Raw genomic sequence first — 19,174 nt, 5'->3', positions numbered from 1 at the left:
AACGAATCCTGCTCTCGTCTTCACCTCCCAGGTCCCCTTTTCTTTCCACCTGATGGCTCTGCTGCTGTGTTCGCGGCGGGAATTTGAGTATGACTCTGACGGGCAGGGGGTACACCCGACGCCCCAGTGAACTGCGCCTGTCGCTGAGGAGGCGACGGTGCCGCGGACCGACGCTCGTGATCCTGCGACGCGCTTCGTCTACCACCCCCCGATTGTATCGGTGCTGATGGCTGTCTCGACGCCGGCCCCGGCGAAGATGGCGGCTGCTGTGCCGTCCTCCTTCCTGGGAGGGAGTCGATCAAGGCCGGACCTCCTGGGAGAGGCCTAGGTGGGTAAAGCCGCCCATGTGAAGTCGGGTCGTTGCGATGGAACCTAGGCGCAGGGTTCAATGTAGGTCGCTGCACTGCCCCAGCATTACCTCCCTGGGACCTTGCAGGCTGGCCCGGTATGTTTTGAAGGCAGGGCTGACCCACTATCGAAGGTAGCTGCACGTTCTGTCCCGGGTTAGGGCGGTAGCCAGGTCCAGTCGGTGGTGTGTTCGATTGAGGAGACCTGCGAGAGGAGGATGAGGATGCAGGCTGCTTTCCCTTGTTACCAAACATTTTGATCGTTAAATGACTTGAGTGGGAATATGATTCTTCGAATAGATGGTCAGATCAGGTGTAGTATGACTCTTCCAATGACTGTCAGTGGTTTTGCTGATGATGCTCTCACCAGATACCTGGAAAGTAGGGCATTTTTATAGCCAAGGGTACATCCTCCAGATACACAAGCATTGAAGCGTCGTGAAGAAGGTGTCACTAAATGCTATTGTTTAAGGTTATTGCTACAATGGCCACAATACCCTTTGATTGTTGCTCCAATCGTCAGTGGACCTCGCCAATACAGTCTAAACCGCGTGTACCTTATGGATGGACAAACTGTCAATGAAACCCCGGAAGCACGAACACTGGAGGTTTGTGAAGACTAAAGCTATGAATGCTGCCGTGTAACGCGATTGATAGAATAGCTACAATACTCTGACTTTTGTCTCAATAGTCGATGGACCCCGAAATGAATTCTAGACCCCATGCAACTTGTATGTGCACAACCAGTCCATTGTTCGGGGAATATCAGACTTGCGCCCTCAATGCAGTTCGGACTCCTATCACAAAGAACAATACATTCCATGGGTTCTATCATACATGCCCTTGATGCCTGGTTTAACCATGTATTGCATTGAGACCGAGCTCACAGTGGGGAAGTGAGCATTCTTTCACTTCATAGGTGCACACCACTGAGTAGTTTTATTCATAGGCGGCAGTAACAAGGGCTATTGTGGTGTTCAGACGGAATTGCAAACGGCCAGATGTGCAGGTACAGCTGGAGCATTGAGACCCTAGTCCTGCTTGTCTGACATCTAGACTGCTGTATGGGACATGGTTGGAATGTTCTTTACTTCTATTGGTATAACGGAAAACTAATGCTAGTATTTCACTTCTCTAAATAAATAACTGAAGTACTTGAGGGAACGAAGCGAGCGAAAATAGGTAGTCTACTTGTGACTAGGCTTCCGCGGCGGCTTCACCTGTCTCGGTGGAACACGTTCACCTCGCAATAGTCTTTGAACGTCAAGCTGTGCAGGTTGATGACGAGGCATCCTAACTGGCCCTGCTCCAGTAGGATCATCCGCCGTCAGACAAGGAGGTGGTCTTAACTGTCTTCCCGACCTGAACTCGTCGACATGACGCTGCGGCGCCGGAGTTCCACTTTCTGCTCTGGACCTGGCAGACCCCGGAGACTGAGGCGTTCCACTGCGAGACCTGCCGCCCTGGCTCTGTGTAGACGAATGTCTATTTCCTTCTGACAGAGGGGGCAGACGGCTTCGACCATTGATAGTAGGCAGCTGGACTCCTGGGTTATGATCTGGGGGGTTGCGGGGAACGCCGAACGACCCGCCGGTGCTTCCAGGATGAGTATACGGAGGCACAGGAACTTCGGCTGTCCAGGATCCGACCACAGGCATAATGTGTGTACTCGTAGTCATACGTGCTGGGATGCCAGTTTCAGCGCGGAATGACGGCTGCTGGTAAGTCCGGTGATGGCTGGGTTGCTGGGATAGTCGCGGGAGAGTGTGCTCCCTGGGGGGATCGGACCGTCCTCGATTGCCTGACATGTTTATTCTTGGGTATAATACTCCAGAACAAAGTGGGTTCTCACAATCGAGGCAGGATGTTGCATTTATAGTCAGTAAAGTAGGCCTGTACGGTGGATCTGAGAATGGAAGTCGAATACCAGGATGGTGTAGTTGTTATAGACCTTAATATGCACCATCTAAGTACATACGTTCTTTATGGAGAGTCAGGGTCGAGAGAGAGTGAATTCACCAGGCCTTCCATGCACCACCCGACTTTATCCGCTGCATTGATCTGGGTCTCTGAGTGTGAATGCATACGTGAAATACCCTGGCAGGAGACATCAATGCATTAGTATAGGCACAAAGGCTTGTACATGACAATTGTATTCTAGGTATTATCCAGCTCATAGAAGGCACCTTCAACAATGACGGATCCGATATCTTCTAAACAGACACCTTTATCGCTTTGTACCATGTCCACTAACTACGCAATAAGCTTTCGCCAGGGGTATGCCGGGCATCATTATCAGCGACAGTCATACAACTGCATGTGCTGTTGATCACAGTCGGGAAATTGCGCGAGATTTGACAGCAGAATGTCGAGCCCTGGCGGATAATTAACCTCCATCGTGATTTCTTTGCTTGCACCATTAATCTCCTCGCCTTTATCATGTAAAAAAACTCTGTCTGCCTGAAACCAAAGATACCGGAGCCTTGACGCGGTTGGCGCGTTGTTCCTGCAAACCGTGCAGTATAGACGCAGGAAAATGGTACCAAGTAGAGGCGGCGAACGTGAATAGCTGGTGTAACGGACCCATCTGGATGGCTTCAGTTATTAAAGCCTGTCAAGCTACATTTGTGGCTGCTATACTGCATATAGTAAATACTGGAAATTGCAGCAAATTAGTTTGCTTCGAGATGGCACTGATGGAAACCAAATATACATCCATTCATAGAACGCCAAAGGGTAGTGTTTCTGGATCCGTATCTCTAATTGCATTCTACAAGCCGAATACCGTGAGAGGACTGTTGGTACAACGATAAAATGGAGAAATACGAATATACCATACACTCAATTTGACCTCATATACAATACCCTACAAGTTACATCTATTCACCACCATCGTTCCATACCCATCAGCTTGAACGATAAAACCGTAACTACCATAAGAGACTGGACGACTGCGAGTACGCTACATCAAAGACGTGCAGGCTGTTGCGTTGTGACTGCTTTCGAGGCCTTTGGAACATAGTCGGCCTTGGAGAAAGGGCGGTGCCGTGAGGCAGGAGGTATTGGCTTGTTTGGATCGTGATAGATCACATCCACTCTCGCTCGCCTTTTGTCGTTGTAGACTGCACGATGTGCTCCGGGGGCGACTCCTTGCGCGTGGGAGGGCTTGGACTGTCCCGGGATGATTGGGACGTGCATGTAGGGTCTCGCCATAGACAAATTGGGAACTTCCTGGCCGTGATTCGCGAAGTACGAGGGATATTTGCGGCCCCGGGCGGCCTTGCGAGGCTTTTCGGCTTGGACCTGAGCCCTGACGTCTCTCGCATAGTGCCACGCTCGGGCGTTTGGGTCCGTCGTATCATTTATGATACCATGGCAGTCATACTTGGGCTTTGTCAGCGCTGAGTGGCTACATGGCGCAATTGGAAAGTTGACACACATAGGATGAGTCCGTCGGAGCGCGCCTGGGCGGATCCTCGGGCGCTTTGATATCGGATTTGCCCTTTGCAGACTTGGAAAACTTAAATAAGCTCGACATGGTGAAGGCTCAAACGAGATTAGAGAATATTGGGGAACACAGAACTCCCAAGGCCTGCTCGGGGGAGAAGAATGATAGCGCGGAAGATCAGCCAGCTGTTGTAAGTGTGTACAAGGTTGGGTAGGATGATGAGGAATGGGTTTATGGATCACTTAAATACAAGCAGACATGCCTTGGTCGGCGCATAGCAAAAACTTCGGTTGGATGGACTCGCTATGAGGCATGCACTATTGCTATCTTTATCCTGGCCCTTTATTTGTATCATTTAGTCCGACAAGGTGCCGGCGACAGGCATACAAAGTACCATTCCAGGGCCATAAACTGAGGTCGAATCGATCCTACCATCCGAGTCAGGACGGCGGCTATCGTGAAACTATATCGACGTTTGATGGCACGAGAATATACATAGAGACACGACGCCCTATGGCTTTGACGCCAGGATGCGGAAGCTGAGTCTGCCTCGCCTCCAGGAGGTCGATCCTGGCCGCCACAGCGCTAGACCGGGCACAATGAAGTGAAAATAGTCACTGGCTGTGCATCGGGTGTCGCGTATAATGTGGTATTGCGGGGATGGCTGCAGGGATCAACCAGACGACTGACTCGCGAGCGCTAAATGATAGGCAAGCTGATCGTGCGACCGTTTTCAAATCGACACAGCCTGGTGGGCGGCAAACTCCAGCGCTTAAATGACTGTTATGGGACGATTTATGTGGCCACTGACTCACTCCTCCAATATAACTACTTGCATCTTCGTTTCTATCTTAATTTCAGTCACCTCCATCCTCATCATCCCCATCGAATACCCACGCAATGGCCGCAGCTATTGATTTTGCCGAGTTGATTGACGACGAGTCTCCGCAGAGCGAGAAGGACATTGTTGAAATCTTCGAGCATGTCCTGACCTCAAGTAGTGATCCTGCGACGGCGACCGCCAGGATCATCGACGACGTGCGTGAATACTTCTGGCCGAGTGAATCTGAACGGGTCGCGAATGGAAATCTGTGGATTCTGTGGATGAACCTCCTGGCTTTGGTCATGATGGTTCCCATCGACCACCCCTGGCATCGCGTCTTCATTGATGTTGTCGATGGACTGCGACGTCGGGGCGGCGCAGTCACTGAAGCCGAGAACGTCAGTCACTCTTCTTCATCTCTTCGAATAAAGTTGACTGTTTCGCAGCTGCGTGGACCTAAGCTCCTCTGGGAAGACCTGCCGAATCTGAGAATGTACGTGTTTGACAAGTGGGCTGGTAAGTGCGATCGACTCCCTCGCTCTCCACCTGTTACAAGCTGACGTCTTTCAAGACCCCTCCGAGCTGGAGGATTGCGAACCTGAAGATATCTCTGCGTGGAAGAGGTTCAACTCGTTTGCCTGTCAGCTTCTTACTCGCGGGTTCGCGCAATGGACCGTCATACCATACTGGGAGATACGTTTCGGGCTGGAGACGGCGCCAGAAGACGCGGTGGAGTTTGAAGTCAAGCTATGGGTAGCGACCGAGTGGCTTATCAAGGGTGCGCCGTTTATGTACAGAGAAATGACCTCGACAAGGCCTCTGGACGAGGAGGAGAAGAGGAATACCCGCGCCGGTCCATTATGCAAAGACCTGCCTGGCGTGAGCCTCGAGCGATGGGCCTTTTGGCGCTCGCGACTGTCCGAAATTGCAAGCATGAAAACCTTTACCAGGGTTTCAGCATCTGGTAGCTCTGAGCAGGCTGCCTTTAGCGATGAATCCTACGCCCGCGTGGCTCAGGCTATCGCTGCACTGGATGCAGCTGAGAAGAACGGAAAGGACAGCAAGGTGAACGACAAAGGGACTGCAGATGTAATGGCGATAGAGGCAGATGTTGCTGAGGAGTAGGTTTAGGACTTTTGTTTGGCAATTCTGTTGATGATATCATGCTTAATTCAATATTTATAACCCTGCTTCACATCTGGGTGTCACCGGATCATTATAACAGTATATAACACAGTAAGGAACTGTTACGGACAGCTTCAATAGCAGATACACTATTTAGTAATGCAGTTGCATCGACGTCCCGAATTATTTCTCACTGTATGAGGAGTCCCTTGATCAGGCGTGGACATTTCAATCAAATCAACCACATCGCCATTTTCGAGTCTCAGTGGTAGTGCCTCTTCGATCTCGCCGCACCTCCGTGACTTTAAACCCGTGGCAGCCGGATTCGATAGAGGCTGAAGGCCGAGGACGAGCAATTTCCGGCCATGATAGCTGGCCTCTTCAACGGACTGTATAAGAAATCGACTCCCTGGCGCAGTTGTATACTCTATCTTCTTCGGATCGTTTGAAAGGGCCGTCACATAGGACGCTGTTTCCCAAACACGAGATTCCCACGAGGGATTCAATACCAGAAAAATGCCATTGGAGTAGTGCAATGCATCTTGCAAGTTATCCGTAAAGCTCCAGGTCACTTTGGTTGTAACTGTCTTCCCTTCGGCGAGGTACGTAGACAGAGCGGTTTGCAAGGAATCCTCTAAGTGCTGTTGGATAGGACCATTATTCGCAGGAGATTCCGTAAACTCTATACCGAAATTATCCATCTCCAAGTGAACCATATCGATCTGGCCACTAAACAGTTGCGGCTTGGACAGTATCGACGTCCGTGGTAGCGACTGCATGGCAGCGGCCAGAAGCCTGTCTTCTACCTCAACGGCTTTTTTAAGATGTTGGCGTACATTCAATAGCTGCAGTTCAACTTCCAACTGCGACCATGCGGGTTTCATCAGCAGTGATGCCATGAAGTCTGCGTTCTGCGCGGTATATGACCCCCAGTTACTTGTCCAAATGGCTCTGGCTAGGCTGGTATAATCGATTGGAGTGACTCCCTCCACCACAAGACCGCTGTATCGAAACATATCCCAGAATACCATGCGTGCGAAGGATGGGGTTGTCCAATCATAGACCGCCATGGCGAGCTGGAAGCTGTGAGGAGTAAAGGGAAATAACCGCTTCCCCAATTCCCGGATTTCGTCGTGGCTCTTTCCAGGGTAGTCTGGATTTTCTGCATAGGGAATCAGATTCGTAGCAATCATTGAGTCAAGGTACGCGACGTCAGTTGCTGATATTTGTGGGAGTGGCTTGAGCGTCCCCTTCACTGTATCCATGTCCCCGATGCTGCTTTCAACCCCCAGAGTAAATGTGGCATCGGGATTTATCACAAGATAAAGAGCAAGAGGGGATTCTTCTTGTCCATCACTGACGTTGTGATATAGTTTCACACCGTTCGCATCAATACCTGCGAGAATTAGTCTAGTTTACAACATATGGGGACAGTACTACCATATGGAGAAGCTTGCACTTCGCTGCAGTTCAGATCCGAATCGATGAGAACGTATTCTGCAGCCTTCACAGTTAACTGTGTAATATCGAGGAATCCTTTTTGGTCGACAATGATTCTCGAAGACTCCCCGGAGCTCCCTCGAGCTTCGTCTACTGGCCTGCCATCGCTACACCAAATTGTAAAGGCGCTATGAGTACTGCTGATAGCCCACATTTTGCCAACAGATGAGGAACTTGGAAGGCTTGCAGGTGTCCCATGGAGTCAGTTGAGGGTGAGAGGTGAGCAAGGAATAATGGCCCTAGGGCCCTTGCTCTGTTCAGCTGAGCTGGGGTACTCCGTACATGGCCACGCATCATGCAGTTCATGCAGCTCATGCATGGCTGCTGACAATAACTCGTCCTCAACTGGATCAATGCAAGAAAACGAACCCCGCCAGCCGGTCCGTGAACCGTTTCCAGTCCAATAAAGACGTTGCATGGGGTTGAGTTGATGGGTCATTTCCTTCGCGCAGTTATGATCGCCAACGACGGATCCTGTTGATCGAGTTCGTCAAGAAACTGCACTCGATGCTCTATGTCGTCGTAATCAGTTTCTGACGTCAAATCAATAGGATTCAACTAATAAACCCGGGCAGCCGCCCAGATATAACTACATCTTTATGGCACATTATCATATCCCGGCACAAACCTCATCCTCAGATTATTCAGTCCGTCTGCCTTTAGATTTTCTCTCCCAAATCTGCAGACTCGCTCGATGTCGTGGCGACAGTCAAAATACATTCCACGTATCTCCTTTGCACGTCCAGCTGCGAGGTACGCGACAGTATACGCCGGCAGCTCTGGAACCTCGTTGAATATCGGCCTTAATTCCTCCTGTTCCGCAGGTGTTGTGAAACCTTTTAAGGTCAGAATTTGGACTGTATGTACTCGAAAGACGAACTTACTCTGGATCATTTCTCCCCAAACCCCTCCAGGGTGAAAGGAGTAGGCATGCAAATGCTCTCCAAGGCCGAGCTGCTCAAATTCCTCCTGAAGACTCGCCGTCGCATGAGCAACAGCAGCCTTGCTCGCGCCGTAGCTAGTACACTTGGGCATATCGACTCCTGCAGCGCGCGAGGCTATGTTGATGATGCACCCTGATTTCCGCTCCGCCATACCTGGAAGAACCTCATATGTACACACCATTGTGCCTTTGAAGTTAACCTCAATGACCTTCCAGAAATTCGTGAAGCTTTCAGTGACTGCATATTCCCCTCGTGCTATTCCGGCATTATTAACCAGAATGTCCACCGGCCCTAGGGTACTCTCGATCGCTTTGAATGTATCTTTCACGGCCACCTCGTCGGTTACATCGCATTGAAATGTCTCAACCTGCACATCACTGACGTCTCTGACAGCGGTTTTGCTTGGTTCCTGGGATTCTAGGCTCAAATCGAGAAGGGCAAGCTTCGCCCCGGACACTGCCAGCGCAATAGCAATAGCCCGACCGATCCCTATAAATTGTCAGCACTATTTCTTTTCCATAAAATATATCATACCCCTTGCGGCCCCAGTGACCACAGCTATCTTGCCAGTATTGGCTCCGCGAAGACACTCTGGTCGGATCGGGCCGTATGGCTCATGGTGAAGCGGAAGCATTGAACGTGGCGAGAAGTCAGCTTCCATTCTGGCACAACCAACAAATCCCGCAAGTTTGCAATATCATAGTCGATCTAGGAGCCTTGGTACGGGATTAGTGGTTTTTAAACTGGATGCATTCAAAGACAGGGTGGTTTCGCCACATCTGTATATATATGCGTCTCCCCACTTCGTCCTTGCGAAATGTGGGGTTGAACATCAATATAGACGTAGTCTGCCAATATACCACTGGATAGTCTAGGTTTTGTGCAGAAAGCCTTCTTTCAGTTCTAGGAGTCGGAATTGGCACTGTTTATATGTCATAGACGCATACGGAAGGCATTCAATTCTTGTATATAATAACGGTCTCTTTGAAGCCATCCTCGCAGGATAGTCAAACACTTGAAAAGCAATCAAAAAACAGATCCTCGCTAGGCCGATTCCTCCGGGAGGGGCGGAATCATCTTGAGGGCTACGAAGTCTTGCAAAACATGGAATATAGAGTCGCTCGAATCGACAAAGCCAAAGAAACCCGTCTTCTTGGCTTTCGCGGTACTATTTGGCCCTAGTTAGCGTGCGTAGTATGCTTCAAGGCTTTAATGGTAACTTACCTGAAATGAATTGGAAAAGGATTGCTAAGGGCAGCGTCTGTGAATCCAAAGATACGGTCAATATCGCCCAAAGTTGTATCAGTAAGCCCGTTCTCTGTCGCAATGTCCTTCCAGGCCTCTTGAATCTCAGGCTGCTTCGCCCAGTCTGTCAATGTAAATCGCGTCCGCACTGTGGCCGGGGGTCCATATCCCCGAGGGGGAGGGTTATATTGTGTCTGAGTCTCTTTGTATTGCGATGGCTCGTCCACTGGACCGTTCCATTCCATGTCGAAACGCTTTGCTAGCCTAGGCCAGAATTTCTCCCAGGTGAAGGCGCAGTCGTCGGAGGCGTTGAAGCTCTCGTTCTTTGCCTGGTCGGTGAGGAGTGCCCATTCTCCCAAATAGCCATTCATCATTGCGGATGACATGGTCTGATTCGTTTCCCAAGCCACCAGGTCCGATGGATATTCCAGTGGCCTGCCGAGATGCTTTTGCACGACAGCGTAGATTGCGAGAGGAAGACACAGGTTCATGGCAGCATCAGGAACAGCCCCAGGAATCCACGAAGGGCGGATAACATTCCATCCAATGTTATGCTGTTGAGCGAAGTTGACAAGGTAATCTTCCTGCGGATAATAGAAATTCGGCTCGATCAGAACGCGAGGGTCGGATTCCTCCTGCGGTACTGTCGAGGGCCCCAGATGGACGCCGTAATACTTGGCCCCGAGTTGAAGAAGAACCCTCTTAGGGACCGTCTGTGCCAACGCGAACATCTCGGGGAAGTTTCTTAATAGCAGTGCTAACAAGAAAAGAAAATAAACGTTAAAGAAATCGCGACCGGGCGTTGTATGTTCAACTCACTATTGATTCTCACCAACTCATCCACAGCACTCCAAATAGCCTCGCCTTCTTTGGGCTTCGGCTGGATATAAGCGAAGAAGAACGCATAATCAGGTTTTATTCCACGCTTTGAGCACTCCGCTGCTAGAATTTCTGGCGGTTGAAGGAGATCCAGCGAGACGTGTTCGACATGGACTGGCCACTCCCCTATAGGAGGTCGTCGGCAAACAGCATAGATTTTCTTCCATCTGTTTGGCGACTCGCATAGAACACGCAGCTAAGGGTTATCTATTAGCGATCTATCAATAGATATTTTGTGGGATCTCTACCATGTGGTGGCCCGAAATACCGTTGGCGCCCGCCACGACAGCCGTGTACCCTTGATGCGTGTCCGGAAACGTGGGCAGGCCTAGGTAAATTCCCTTGGACTGGATCTGAAGCTGAGACATTCTGTATGTTGAGTTGTACCTTGGAGAATAACAGCAGAGTTCCTCTATATATTCCCCACAAGTATCCCCGCACGTTCGACGTCATTATTAACCTCGGCCGAACTCAGTGATAAACTCGGTTCCGATATTTGCGAGCAGAGCTTCTGGGGTGATATAATCATGCCTGTAGCCTAGGTTGCCAGGTTAGTACAGATAAACAATGGCCGCGATATTCAGGTGGCCCCTGTTCGGGGAAGGAGGGCGGACAAACAACAAATAGAACAATTCTGGGGGGATTTAATGCTTGGATACTCACGGCGAGGCCGGCCTTCTTCCATGATACATTCCATTATCATTCCTAGTAAACGGTTGTGAGAGTCACCATTTGGTCTGGTTGGAGTTGACGAGCCCGGATTATCAAATATCAACATATCAGCCCCTGAAAAGGCCGGACGTGATACGTCAAGTCGAACAAGGAGTGTATGATTATAGGCTTTGGAAATGAACGTAGAGACCTCGACAAGGTTACGATGGATTGCAAACTGTAGGATGGCTAAACCACCGGGGATATGCAGAACGAGAATACATGTCGCACTTGAATTCCCAACGAAACATGTCAAATCTCAACAAGCAACAGACTATTGACCGCAATGGACATACAGAGGAAGACTGAAGCAGATCAGAATCTACAGGTAGGTATCCCGAATGCAACACCAGGCTAATCATCGGCAGCCAGGTCAAAAAAACCTCCGGGATACTCCGTACAGGGCACTTGAAGATAAACATAAACAGGCACCAGGGTTTGTCTCAACTTGACGCGGTGATTGATGGATATGCAGTAGATCACAAGCATCTGCTACACGAAAAGGGTGAGAAGCGAGCACTGGCCCGTCCAGCACCCACTGCAGGACCCTCCCCCTATCCAACAACAAACCTCTACTTCATATACGCAATACACGACTTTAGCCGGGACAGTTCCACTGCATCATTCACTGATCACCGTATCTATAACGTAAAATACCTCTCAGCCGTCCGCTCATGGTGGTGTGGGATGGTAAGCTCGCGAGGCGTAGATCATGTTCTCATAAAGGAAGTACAAGGACTCGAAGATATTTCAGGTCCCAATAGACTACGATAGTGCGGCAAAGGGGTCCTGCCGACAAACCATTAGTGGAGCTGTTCGAAACTCAACACCAAAGAGCTACCTTGGCGGTGCTCTAGATGGGCCCACGGCCGTTGCCCGAGCGCTTGTTGGGTAGCACTGCCTTGATAACAGGACCGAATGTGGCACAGTCAGGGCCGCAGTGTGCAGATTCTCGCCTGCACACGTGAATGTTTCATAGATAGCAGGGCAACGGTCCACTCAGCTCAAACAGCAGCGATGATCTTCTGGTTGCGTTGATTCAAGTTGACGACAATGTCGGCCGAGTTACAGGGATACGGCGGCTCCAATCGCACATCCATACCATTGCACGTTGATAGCCAAGCTCCTGAGATAAGCCTAGCCCATTGCCTTCGGTTACATCGCCAAGGTGTTCGAGGGCTGCAGAGAAAAGGAGTCTGGCTGCGGCAGCGGAGTGGAGCTTGACGATACACCGTTAAGCCCTGGGCCAAGAAACTAGACAAATAGAGCACAATTGGGCGTTGAGCTTCTGTAAAGGTCGTGGATCGACATCATTGCCAAGAGGATGCCGCATCATCGACTACAGGGGTTGTTTCTGTCGAGACCTAGCGTCATGAAGATGTGTGGTTTGCCTTCTTAATCCCACCCACGAGGTCAGGTCGGCATTTCTGTTACAAAGACTTGCCGCGCGTGAGCCCTGGCCAGGTCGAATGCAAACTCTTCACGGCTCCTGTCGACATTGAACGCGGTGGAGTGATTTGCTGGACTCATCTTATCAAGTGGGTAAAATACCCACCAGGCAGCCTTACGCCCAGTGAGGCCAGCCAACCTTGAGGTCAAGGTCCAGTGGCCACGGCTCCAGCAGGAACGCGTACACTTAGAGCGAAGATCACATGGGTCAAAATAAGGCTGGGAGAGATTCGGCACGCTCGGCGTCTGGGGGCATTCAATGGTACCGACTGTGGATTCCTTTCTCGCTATGGCAGTGATTGACCACAGCCATTGACACGGAATTTTCGAAGATTCCATTTCGACACTGACAGGCGCGACTGGCGCTGGCAGGTTCTTCACTCGCCACAATCACAGAGCAACTACGCGTTAGCCTCGTCTCAAGTCACTCTGCAGTGGGCACCGTATCTTGCTGCGCATGGGTCCACGAACAGGTGCAATCGCACTGCATAATATCGAATCCGCAGGATCCGAACAGCGGAGAAACGACGCGATTGCATTCGCCATCGTGCAGGGCAGCATGTGTTCAGAATATATCAATCGACCATGTGCGACCATTCGAGACTTCAGGTGGCGCCAAGGACCCTGCCAAGCGTGAGAAACAAGGGTATTGACGAGGAACGTCGCCGGATGTAACATTTAATGATATAATATCCTGATTCCTCGCTGGGCCTCGAAGCCTGGCGGTGGGACCGGATGGGCTTGGGTCCGATTTCTACCGGCGGGCAGCTACCATCGTATACCGGGGTGTTGAGGATATGACGCACCGCACTGCATAAGGCTGTGGATAAAGCCCGAACACATGGCCGGTCCGTTGTCGGTCTTCTTGTTGTGAATGGGTGGGGGTTCTCGCAGAGTTTCCTAATGCGGCGATGGCAAATCCGAGTCTGCACTATCAGATTCTGACATGCCACTCCACTCATGCTCACTTAAAATGTAGATATGCTTCACAAGCTGAAGCCGATCAGCACAACTCGCCGAGACCGGCCAAACCTCGGTCGCTGCATCAGATAATTCAGCTTGTGGACCTTCTGGAACCTGAGCTGCCGGCCCTGAAGATTGCCGCCGGCTTCCCGGGTCCGTAGCTATACGGTTCGGGTCCTGCAGAGTGCACCGAGTGGACACCGAGTGGACACCGAAGAGGATAAACCGGCGCCATCCGCGACTGAACTGGACTACTGTTGGGATAGATAATAGATTGGGTATCGGTTCTTTCGTCGATGTTTTGATATGAGATGCGCGCCAGTGCCGATGATAAAGAGTGATGTACAACCACAAAGCACGCAATCTCATGCTCGTAACAGACGTCTTCCTAGCGTGGCCCCTGTCTGCAAGGTCCTGGCAGTTTTTGTCAACTGTCAGAATAAACCGTGCGGGTCCGTATGTCGAATTTTTGAGGCAGAAAACCCTGCCCTAAACTCGTCGTAGCTATTACTCCATTGGGCCAGTAGGGCATGGGACAATGCCTGCATAACAGTGGCTGTTTGAGCATATACACTGGGCATTGTCTTGTTCCATCGCGTTCTAGCTGTTCTAACCCTTCATGGGTAGGCAGACAGGCAGTGGGTCAGGGACATTGAAACCAGGGGTCTTCGTAATGATCGACGTGTCTCGCGCTCCAGCAGTGGAATGTAGATGGCGTGGGTACCTGGCCCGTAGGCAGGCATCCCGAGCCCACGAGTGCCCGATAGATAGTAGAATGCGATCTATAAATGGGGACAGACCAGTCCGTCTGTCGAGATCCAGCAGAGCCACAGAGCAAATCTCCGAAGATGTTGCAGGCCAAGTTGCAGCAGCTGCGCAGTCATCCAGCTGGTCCAGGCTCCCTGGAGCAACTGGAATGTCTCCTTCGTGACCAGGACCTGCAAGAGCCATGGCTGGCCATGGACGTCTTGCGGTGCTACCAGACCATCTGGCTCAGTTTGCCTGAAGCTATCCGAGATGGCCTGGATGCAAACGTCAACGAACTACTCGAACGCATCCAAGATCTCATGAAACAAAAGTCCTTTCCCTTCCCCGACCTCCTCCCAAGTGACCCTGTCCGCCCTGCCCTCATCGACCCGCAATCCAGCCAACAGATATCATATGCACGGCTACGAAGCTTCATCCAAGACTTTGACCTTGGGTTACCATGTCCAGCACAGGGCAGGTCAAGGGTTGCAGTGATGCTTCCCAATGGCCCGACCCTTGCCCTCGCAGTGATGGCCATTGCCAATCGGTATACCATGATCCCGATGGCAAGGACAGTGGCCCCAGAGCAGTTGCGGGCCGACCTTGAAGATGTCGATGCGGACGCGATCCTGATGCTGGAGTCTGATGTGTCCAAGACTCAGCTTGACTCCCAGCTTCCTATATTCGTCGTCAATCCCCAGGCAGACTTGACGTTTACGGTCTCCTCTACGCGGCCAATTGCCCGTTCCACATTGCCACCCCCAGACAACAGCCCCGACGATGTCGCGGTCCTGCTCTTTACTAGCGGGACGAGTGGAAAGAAGAAGCTCGTCCCTATCACCGCGTACAATCTCTTTGCCGGTGCAGTTCTTACCATGGACAGCGTTGCTCTCACCGAGTCCTCTCGATGTCTCAACATGATGCCCCTTCACCATATGTATGTCTCAAGCTTCCTGCCCATTGTATAAGCTTACTGACTCTCCAGTGGCGGAATGGTTCGCAGTCTCTACGCCCCGATGCTGGCCGGTGGCACCACCATCTGCTGTGCATCATTCGATCCGAGTCTTTTCTGGGACGTCGTCGAGAAATGGAGCCCGACTTGGTACTACGCAACACCCACAATGCACCAAATGATCCTCGCCGAGTCCGAGCACCGCCCTGATGCGCTGCGCCAGAGTCTTATCAAATTCATTATCAACGCTGGTGGCGGTCTTCCGGCCACGCTTGCCGTCCAGCTCCGTGAAGTCTTCCAATGTGTGGTCATGCCCAGTTATGGAATGACGGAGTGTGCGCCTATCGCGTCGCCACCAACAGACTACAAGCTTGACCGTGAGGGTACCTCTGGTCGTCCATGCGGTCCTGATGTCGCCATTCTTGGCGATAGCCCCGGGAAGCGTGTCCCTACTGGAACAACCGGCCGCATCTGCGTGCGTGGGTTCCCTGTCTTCCCTGGTTACCTGACAGATGACGGCATCAACAAGGCCGCCTTTGAAGAGGCTGGCTGGTTCGATACAGGAGATCTCGGCCACCTCGACAAGGATGGGTACCTATTCATCACTGGTCGGGGCAAGGAAGTCATCAACCGCGGTGGTGAAATCATCTCGCCGATTGAAGTCGAGAACGGAATTCTTTCTGCTGCCCGAGACCCGACTTCCATTCTCTATGGCCGTGTCTCTGAGGCTCTGGCATTCTCTACTCCGCATGATGTCCTCCAGGAGGTCGTTGGAGCAGTGATTGTTACTCCCCCAGGAATGTCGCGACCTGATCTAAGGCAGCTGCATGAGGCACTGGGAGAGCGTTTGCTCCAGCCCAAGTGGCCAGTTCTGCTGGTCTACATGGACAACGGCGTACCAAAGTCGAACAACAAGCTGCAGCGTATTCGCCTAAGCCAGAGATTAGGTCTGGAACCATTGACTGACTCTGTTCCTGCTGCTGAAAGACACCTTGAAGCCAAGTGCCCTCCTCAAGGCACGGGTCTGAACGTGTCCATCGCGCATACAACGTGCCGCATCGACGGCCACGAAGCCGAGCCTCATATCGAAGAAGCCTTGGGAATTTCAGACATTGCAATGCGATTCAATCCCATTGATGGATACCCACAGGCTGTTGTCTACAACCCGGTCGAGAAGCAGCTCACGCTCGCTACACTTGCGCAACTGCTCCGCCCGCGCGTTCATGGATACCTCATCCCCAGCAGCGTCAAAGCACTTGACAGCCCAATTCCCAGAGACGCCGCCGGGTACGTCGATGACAAGGCTCTCGACGATGCCATTCGCAGTATGAATGCCTCGGATTCAGACTCTTCATCGGCCGAGTATCGCGTGCGACAGCTCTTCGCGCAAGCCCTAAACCAAGACGTCGCTGAGATCAGCGCATCGACAGACTTCTTCGCTGCTGGCGGCGACAGTCTCAGTGCAGGGCGTCTAATTTCAGCGCTCAGGCGTGAATTTGGAATCCGCCTCTCTGGCGATGTTCTCTTCCTCCACAGCACTGTGGGCGATATGACAGCCATTGTGGAAGACGCCTGTGCGAAAAAGAACCCAGACGAAGAGATCAGCGACAAGGATCTCCCAGGCTGCGAGAAGACGTGCAGTTCCACCAATCCAATTGTGCTTCTCATTCAGCTCATCCCCATGATCATCTTCTTCCCCATGCGCGCCGGTCTGCAGTGGACCATCTTTGTCTTCCTCATGGGCGAGACGGCGCGTCTGTTCCCCCCTGACAGCGTTCTCATCGGCCGTCTGCTGCATATCGTGCTTATCGGACTTGCTTCGCGATTGGCAATCAATACGGTCGCGCCCATTGGTGCGATTCTTTTCAAATGGCTTCTGATCGGTCGGTACCGCGCTGGACTGTATCCCATGTGGGGGACTTACCACACGCGGTGGTGGTTGACGCAGAAGGCCATTCGTGTCGCTGGCAGGGTATGTTTCTCTCTTCTAAGCAAGTATACAACTAACTAACATTCATAGGGCGTGTTCAACTACTTCGAATGGAGTCGACGTCTGTACTATCGCCTCCTGGGAGCGCATATCGGCCGCAACGTGCGCATCCACGAGTATGCCTCCCTGGGCGAGTACGACCTGATCCGGCTGGAAGACAACGTCGTCGTCGAGAACTGCATCATCCGTCCCTTCGCAGTGGAGAGAAACACCTCGATGCTCCTGCAGCCGATTCTCATCGGAAAGGGCTCTGCAATTGGACTACGCACGGTCATTGCGCCTGGTGCAAACCTTCCTCCAGACACATATCTCGGCCCCAACTCCTCCAGCTGGGAGACTGATGGCGCCGAAGAGGCGAACAAGGATCTCAATTCTACCTCCATCCCCAGTCCTCACTGGATCTGGTCCCTGCTCCTCGTTGAACCCCTAGGGCTGCTCGCAGGGTTTGCATACAGATTGCCCTGGTTAGCTGGACTGGTGCCCATTGTGATGCATTACCCCCTCCAGGATGTAGATATGCTGCGCGTGATTGTCTTCTGGTTCACGGTACCAACTCGAATCATGTACCACATCCTCGCCCGAATCTACTACGCCGTCGTTGGTCCGCTGGTATGGTTTGTGGCCATTCTAATCATCAAAGCCCTTCTGGATCTCACCTGCGGGCGCGCACAGCCAGGCCCTGCCAACAAGATGTCGATGCGCCAGAAGGTGCGTCAAGCTGCCCTGGCCAAGGTCATCCCCAATGGCAGTCTCAGCCCCCTGACCCGGTTAATCGGAAAGCACTACGAGCTGGTCTCGGTTGCGATTCGCCTGCTGGGTGGTCGCGTTGGGAAGCGCATCTACTGGCCCAGTGTTGGACCGGGCATCCAGGACTTTGACCTCGTCGAGGTGGGCAACGACGTGGTCTTTGGATCTCGCTCGTACCTGGTTACCAGCGATGGCAGTGGCAGGGAAAGGGTGGTCATCGCCGACGGCGCCATGCTGGGTGATCGCGCGACCGTTCTCCCTGGTGTGACGATTGGCGAGATGGCGATGGTCGGATCAGGCTCGCTGCTGCGTCGCAATGGCTTCTTCCCTCCTGATACAGTCTGGACGGGCAGCAAGAATGGGAACGCCATCCAGTTCCCGACCATCACGAACCACAACGAGAAGCCTGATAAGATGGCAGGGGGCTGGTCTTCCTCGTCGACTCTATCGCCGGGCGAGAGTGCCTCGTTGCCGCGAGACACGACCAGACCGTTTGGACGGGCCTTTTACCAGGGCATGGCTGACTTCTTCGTCATTGGTATTCCCGGGATCGTGGGATACTCTACATTTTTGACTATTGTTTCAACGGTCTGGCGTCTTCTCGGTGTCCTCGCCGGGCTTCTTGTCCTTGGACACACTCTGCGACAGGAGTATCGCGCCTTTGACCGCGAATGGTGGCAGCCCTTCTCTGTCTACGGCCTGTTCTGTGCCGTCGTGGCTGCCGTCAGCTTCGTCCAGACCATCATTGGCGTTGCCTTGGTGATCGGGACAAAATGGCTGGTGATGGGCCGACGCACTGAAGGCTCCTACCACTGGGACCGCAGCAGCTACAACCAGCGCTGGCAGTTCTTCCTCGCCGTGGAAGCTTTAATCAAGGACAGCTACCGCGGGATTGGCGTCCTGCCCATGCTCAGCGGCACTGCATACCTCTCATTCTACTACCGGCTAATGGGCGCAATGATTGGCAAGGACTGTGCTCTCCTCGCAAACGGGGACCCGAACATCCTCCTCACAGAGCCGGATATGGTGACCCTCGGCGACAGGGTCGCTGTTGACGATGCAAGTGTCGTCTGCCACTTGAACACTCGTGGAGAGTTTGAGCTGCATCCCCTGGTGGTTGGAGATAGGAGTGTCCTGCGGACTGGGTCCAGGCTGATGTCTGGCGCGTCGATGGGCAGTGATGCGTGTTTGCTGGAGCATACGCTCGTCCTGTCTGGGGACCATGTTGATGATACGGGTGCCATGCAGGGCTGGCCTGCTGAACCGTTTTCGGGCAAGAGGATACAATAGATAAAAAGTTTAGA

At 52.2% G+C, this 19,174-nt stretch overlaps 8 protein-coding genes across 8 annotated transcripts; 2 read left to right on the top strand and 6 right to left on the bottom strand.

Moving 5' to 3' along the window:
• Positions 1–20: 20 nt before the first annotated feature.
• Positions 21–602, bottom strand: ASPVEDRAFT_32215 (uncharacterized protein; the record flags this gene model as incomplete). Its single annotated transcript, XM_040810578.1, has 1 exon — positions 21–602. One exon carries the CDS (start codon positions 600–602, stop codon positions 21–23), a length of 582 nt encoding a protein of 193 aa, XP_040671632.1.
• Positions 603–1,534: 932 nt separating this feature from the next.
• On the bottom strand, positions 1,535–2,155 carry ASPVEDRAFT_32214 (uncharacterized protein; the record flags this gene model as incomplete). Its single annotated transcript, XM_040810577.1, has 1 exon — positions 1,535–2,155. The coding sequence occupies one exon, from the start codon at positions 2,153–2,155 to the stop codon at positions 1,535–1,537; it is 621 nt and encodes a 206-aa protein (XP_040671631.1).
• Positions 2,156–3,148: 993 nt separating this feature from the next.
• ASPVEDRAFT_154010 (uncharacterized protein) lies at positions 3,149–4,002 on the bottom strand. Its single transcript, XM_040808386.1, has 2 exons — positions 3,787–4,002; positions 3,149–3,731 (listed from the first exon to the last, which is right to left on the bottom strand). The coding sequence occupies exons 1-2, from the start codon at positions 3,883–3,885 to the stop codon at positions 3,315–3,317; spliced, it is 516 nt and encodes a 171-aa protein (XP_040671630.1). The 5' UTR covers positions 3,886–4,002; the 3' UTR covers positions 3,149–3,314.
• A 560-nt stretch (positions 4,003–4,562) lies between these two features.
• ASPVEDRAFT_45326 (DUF3632 domain-containing protein) lies at positions 4,563–5,921 on the top strand. The gene is made up of 2 exons (XM_040813258.1): positions 4,563–5,134; positions 5,190–5,921. The coding sequence occupies exons 1-2, from the start codon at positions 4,696–4,698 to the stop codon at positions 5,741–5,743; spliced, it is 993 nt and encodes a 330-aa protein (XP_040671629.1). The 5' UTR covers positions 4,563–4,695; the 3' UTR covers positions 5,744–5,921.
• On the bottom strand, positions 5,893–7,397 carry ASPVEDRAFT_138338 (uncharacterized protein; the record flags this gene model as incomplete). The annotated part of the gene is made up of 2 exons (XM_040807479.1): positions 5,893–7,153; positions 7,261–7,397. The coding sequence occupies 2 exons, from the start codon at positions 7,395–7,397 to the stop codon at positions 5,893–5,895; spliced, it is 1,398 nt and encodes a 465-aa protein (XP_040671628.1).
• Positions 7,398–7,840: 443 nt separating this feature from the next.
• Positions 7,841–8,900, bottom strand: ASPVEDRAFT_154007 (SDR family oxidoreductase; the record flags this gene model as incomplete). Its single annotated transcript, XM_040808385.1, has 3 exons — positions 8,722–8,900; positions 8,128–8,676; positions 7,841–8,079 (listed from the first exon to the last, which is right to left on the bottom strand). The coding sequence occupies exons 1-3, from the start codon at positions 8,846–8,848 to the stop codon at positions 7,841–7,843; spliced, it is 915 nt and encodes a 304-aa protein (XP_040671627.1). The 5' UTR covers positions 8,849–8,900.
• A 237-nt stretch (positions 8,901–9,137) lies between these two features.
• Positions 9,138–10,679, bottom strand: ASPVEDRAFT_199344 (SDR family oxidoreductase; the record flags this gene model as incomplete). The annotated part of the gene is made up of 4 exons (XM_040809282.1): positions 9,138–9,355; positions 9,412–10,189; positions 10,252–10,507; positions 10,560–10,679. The coding sequence occupies 4 exons, from the start codon at positions 10,677–10,679 to the stop codon at positions 9,232–9,234; spliced, it is 1,278 nt and encodes a 425-aa protein (XP_040671626.1). The 3' UTR covers positions 9,138–9,231.
• Positions 10,680–14,393: 3,714 nt separating this feature from the next.
• Positions 14,394–19,160, top strand: ASPVEDRAFT_64782 (uncharacterized protein; the record flags this gene model as incomplete). Its single annotated transcript, XM_040815748.1, has 4 exons — positions 14,394–15,118; positions 15,167–17,105; positions 17,154–18,319; positions 18,359–19,160. 4 exons carry the CDS (start codon positions 14,394–14,396, stop codon positions 19,158–19,160), a joined length of 4,632 nt encoding a protein of 1,543 aa, XP_040671625.1.
• Between the last annotated feature and the right edge of the window lie 14 nt (positions 19,161–19,174).

Source organism: Aspergillus versicolor (assembly GCF_001890125.1).
Source record: "Aspergillus versicolor CBS 583.65 unplaced genomic scaffold ASPVEscaffold_9, whole genome shotgun sequence".
In the NCBI taxonomy this organism is placed as follows: domain Eukaryota; kingdom Fungi; phylum Ascomycota; class Eurotiomycetes; order Eurotiales; family Aspergillaceae; genus Aspergillus; species Aspergillus versicolor.
Note: the sequence above shows the minus strand (reverse complement) of the source record. Positions and strands in the feature narration are given on the sequence as shown.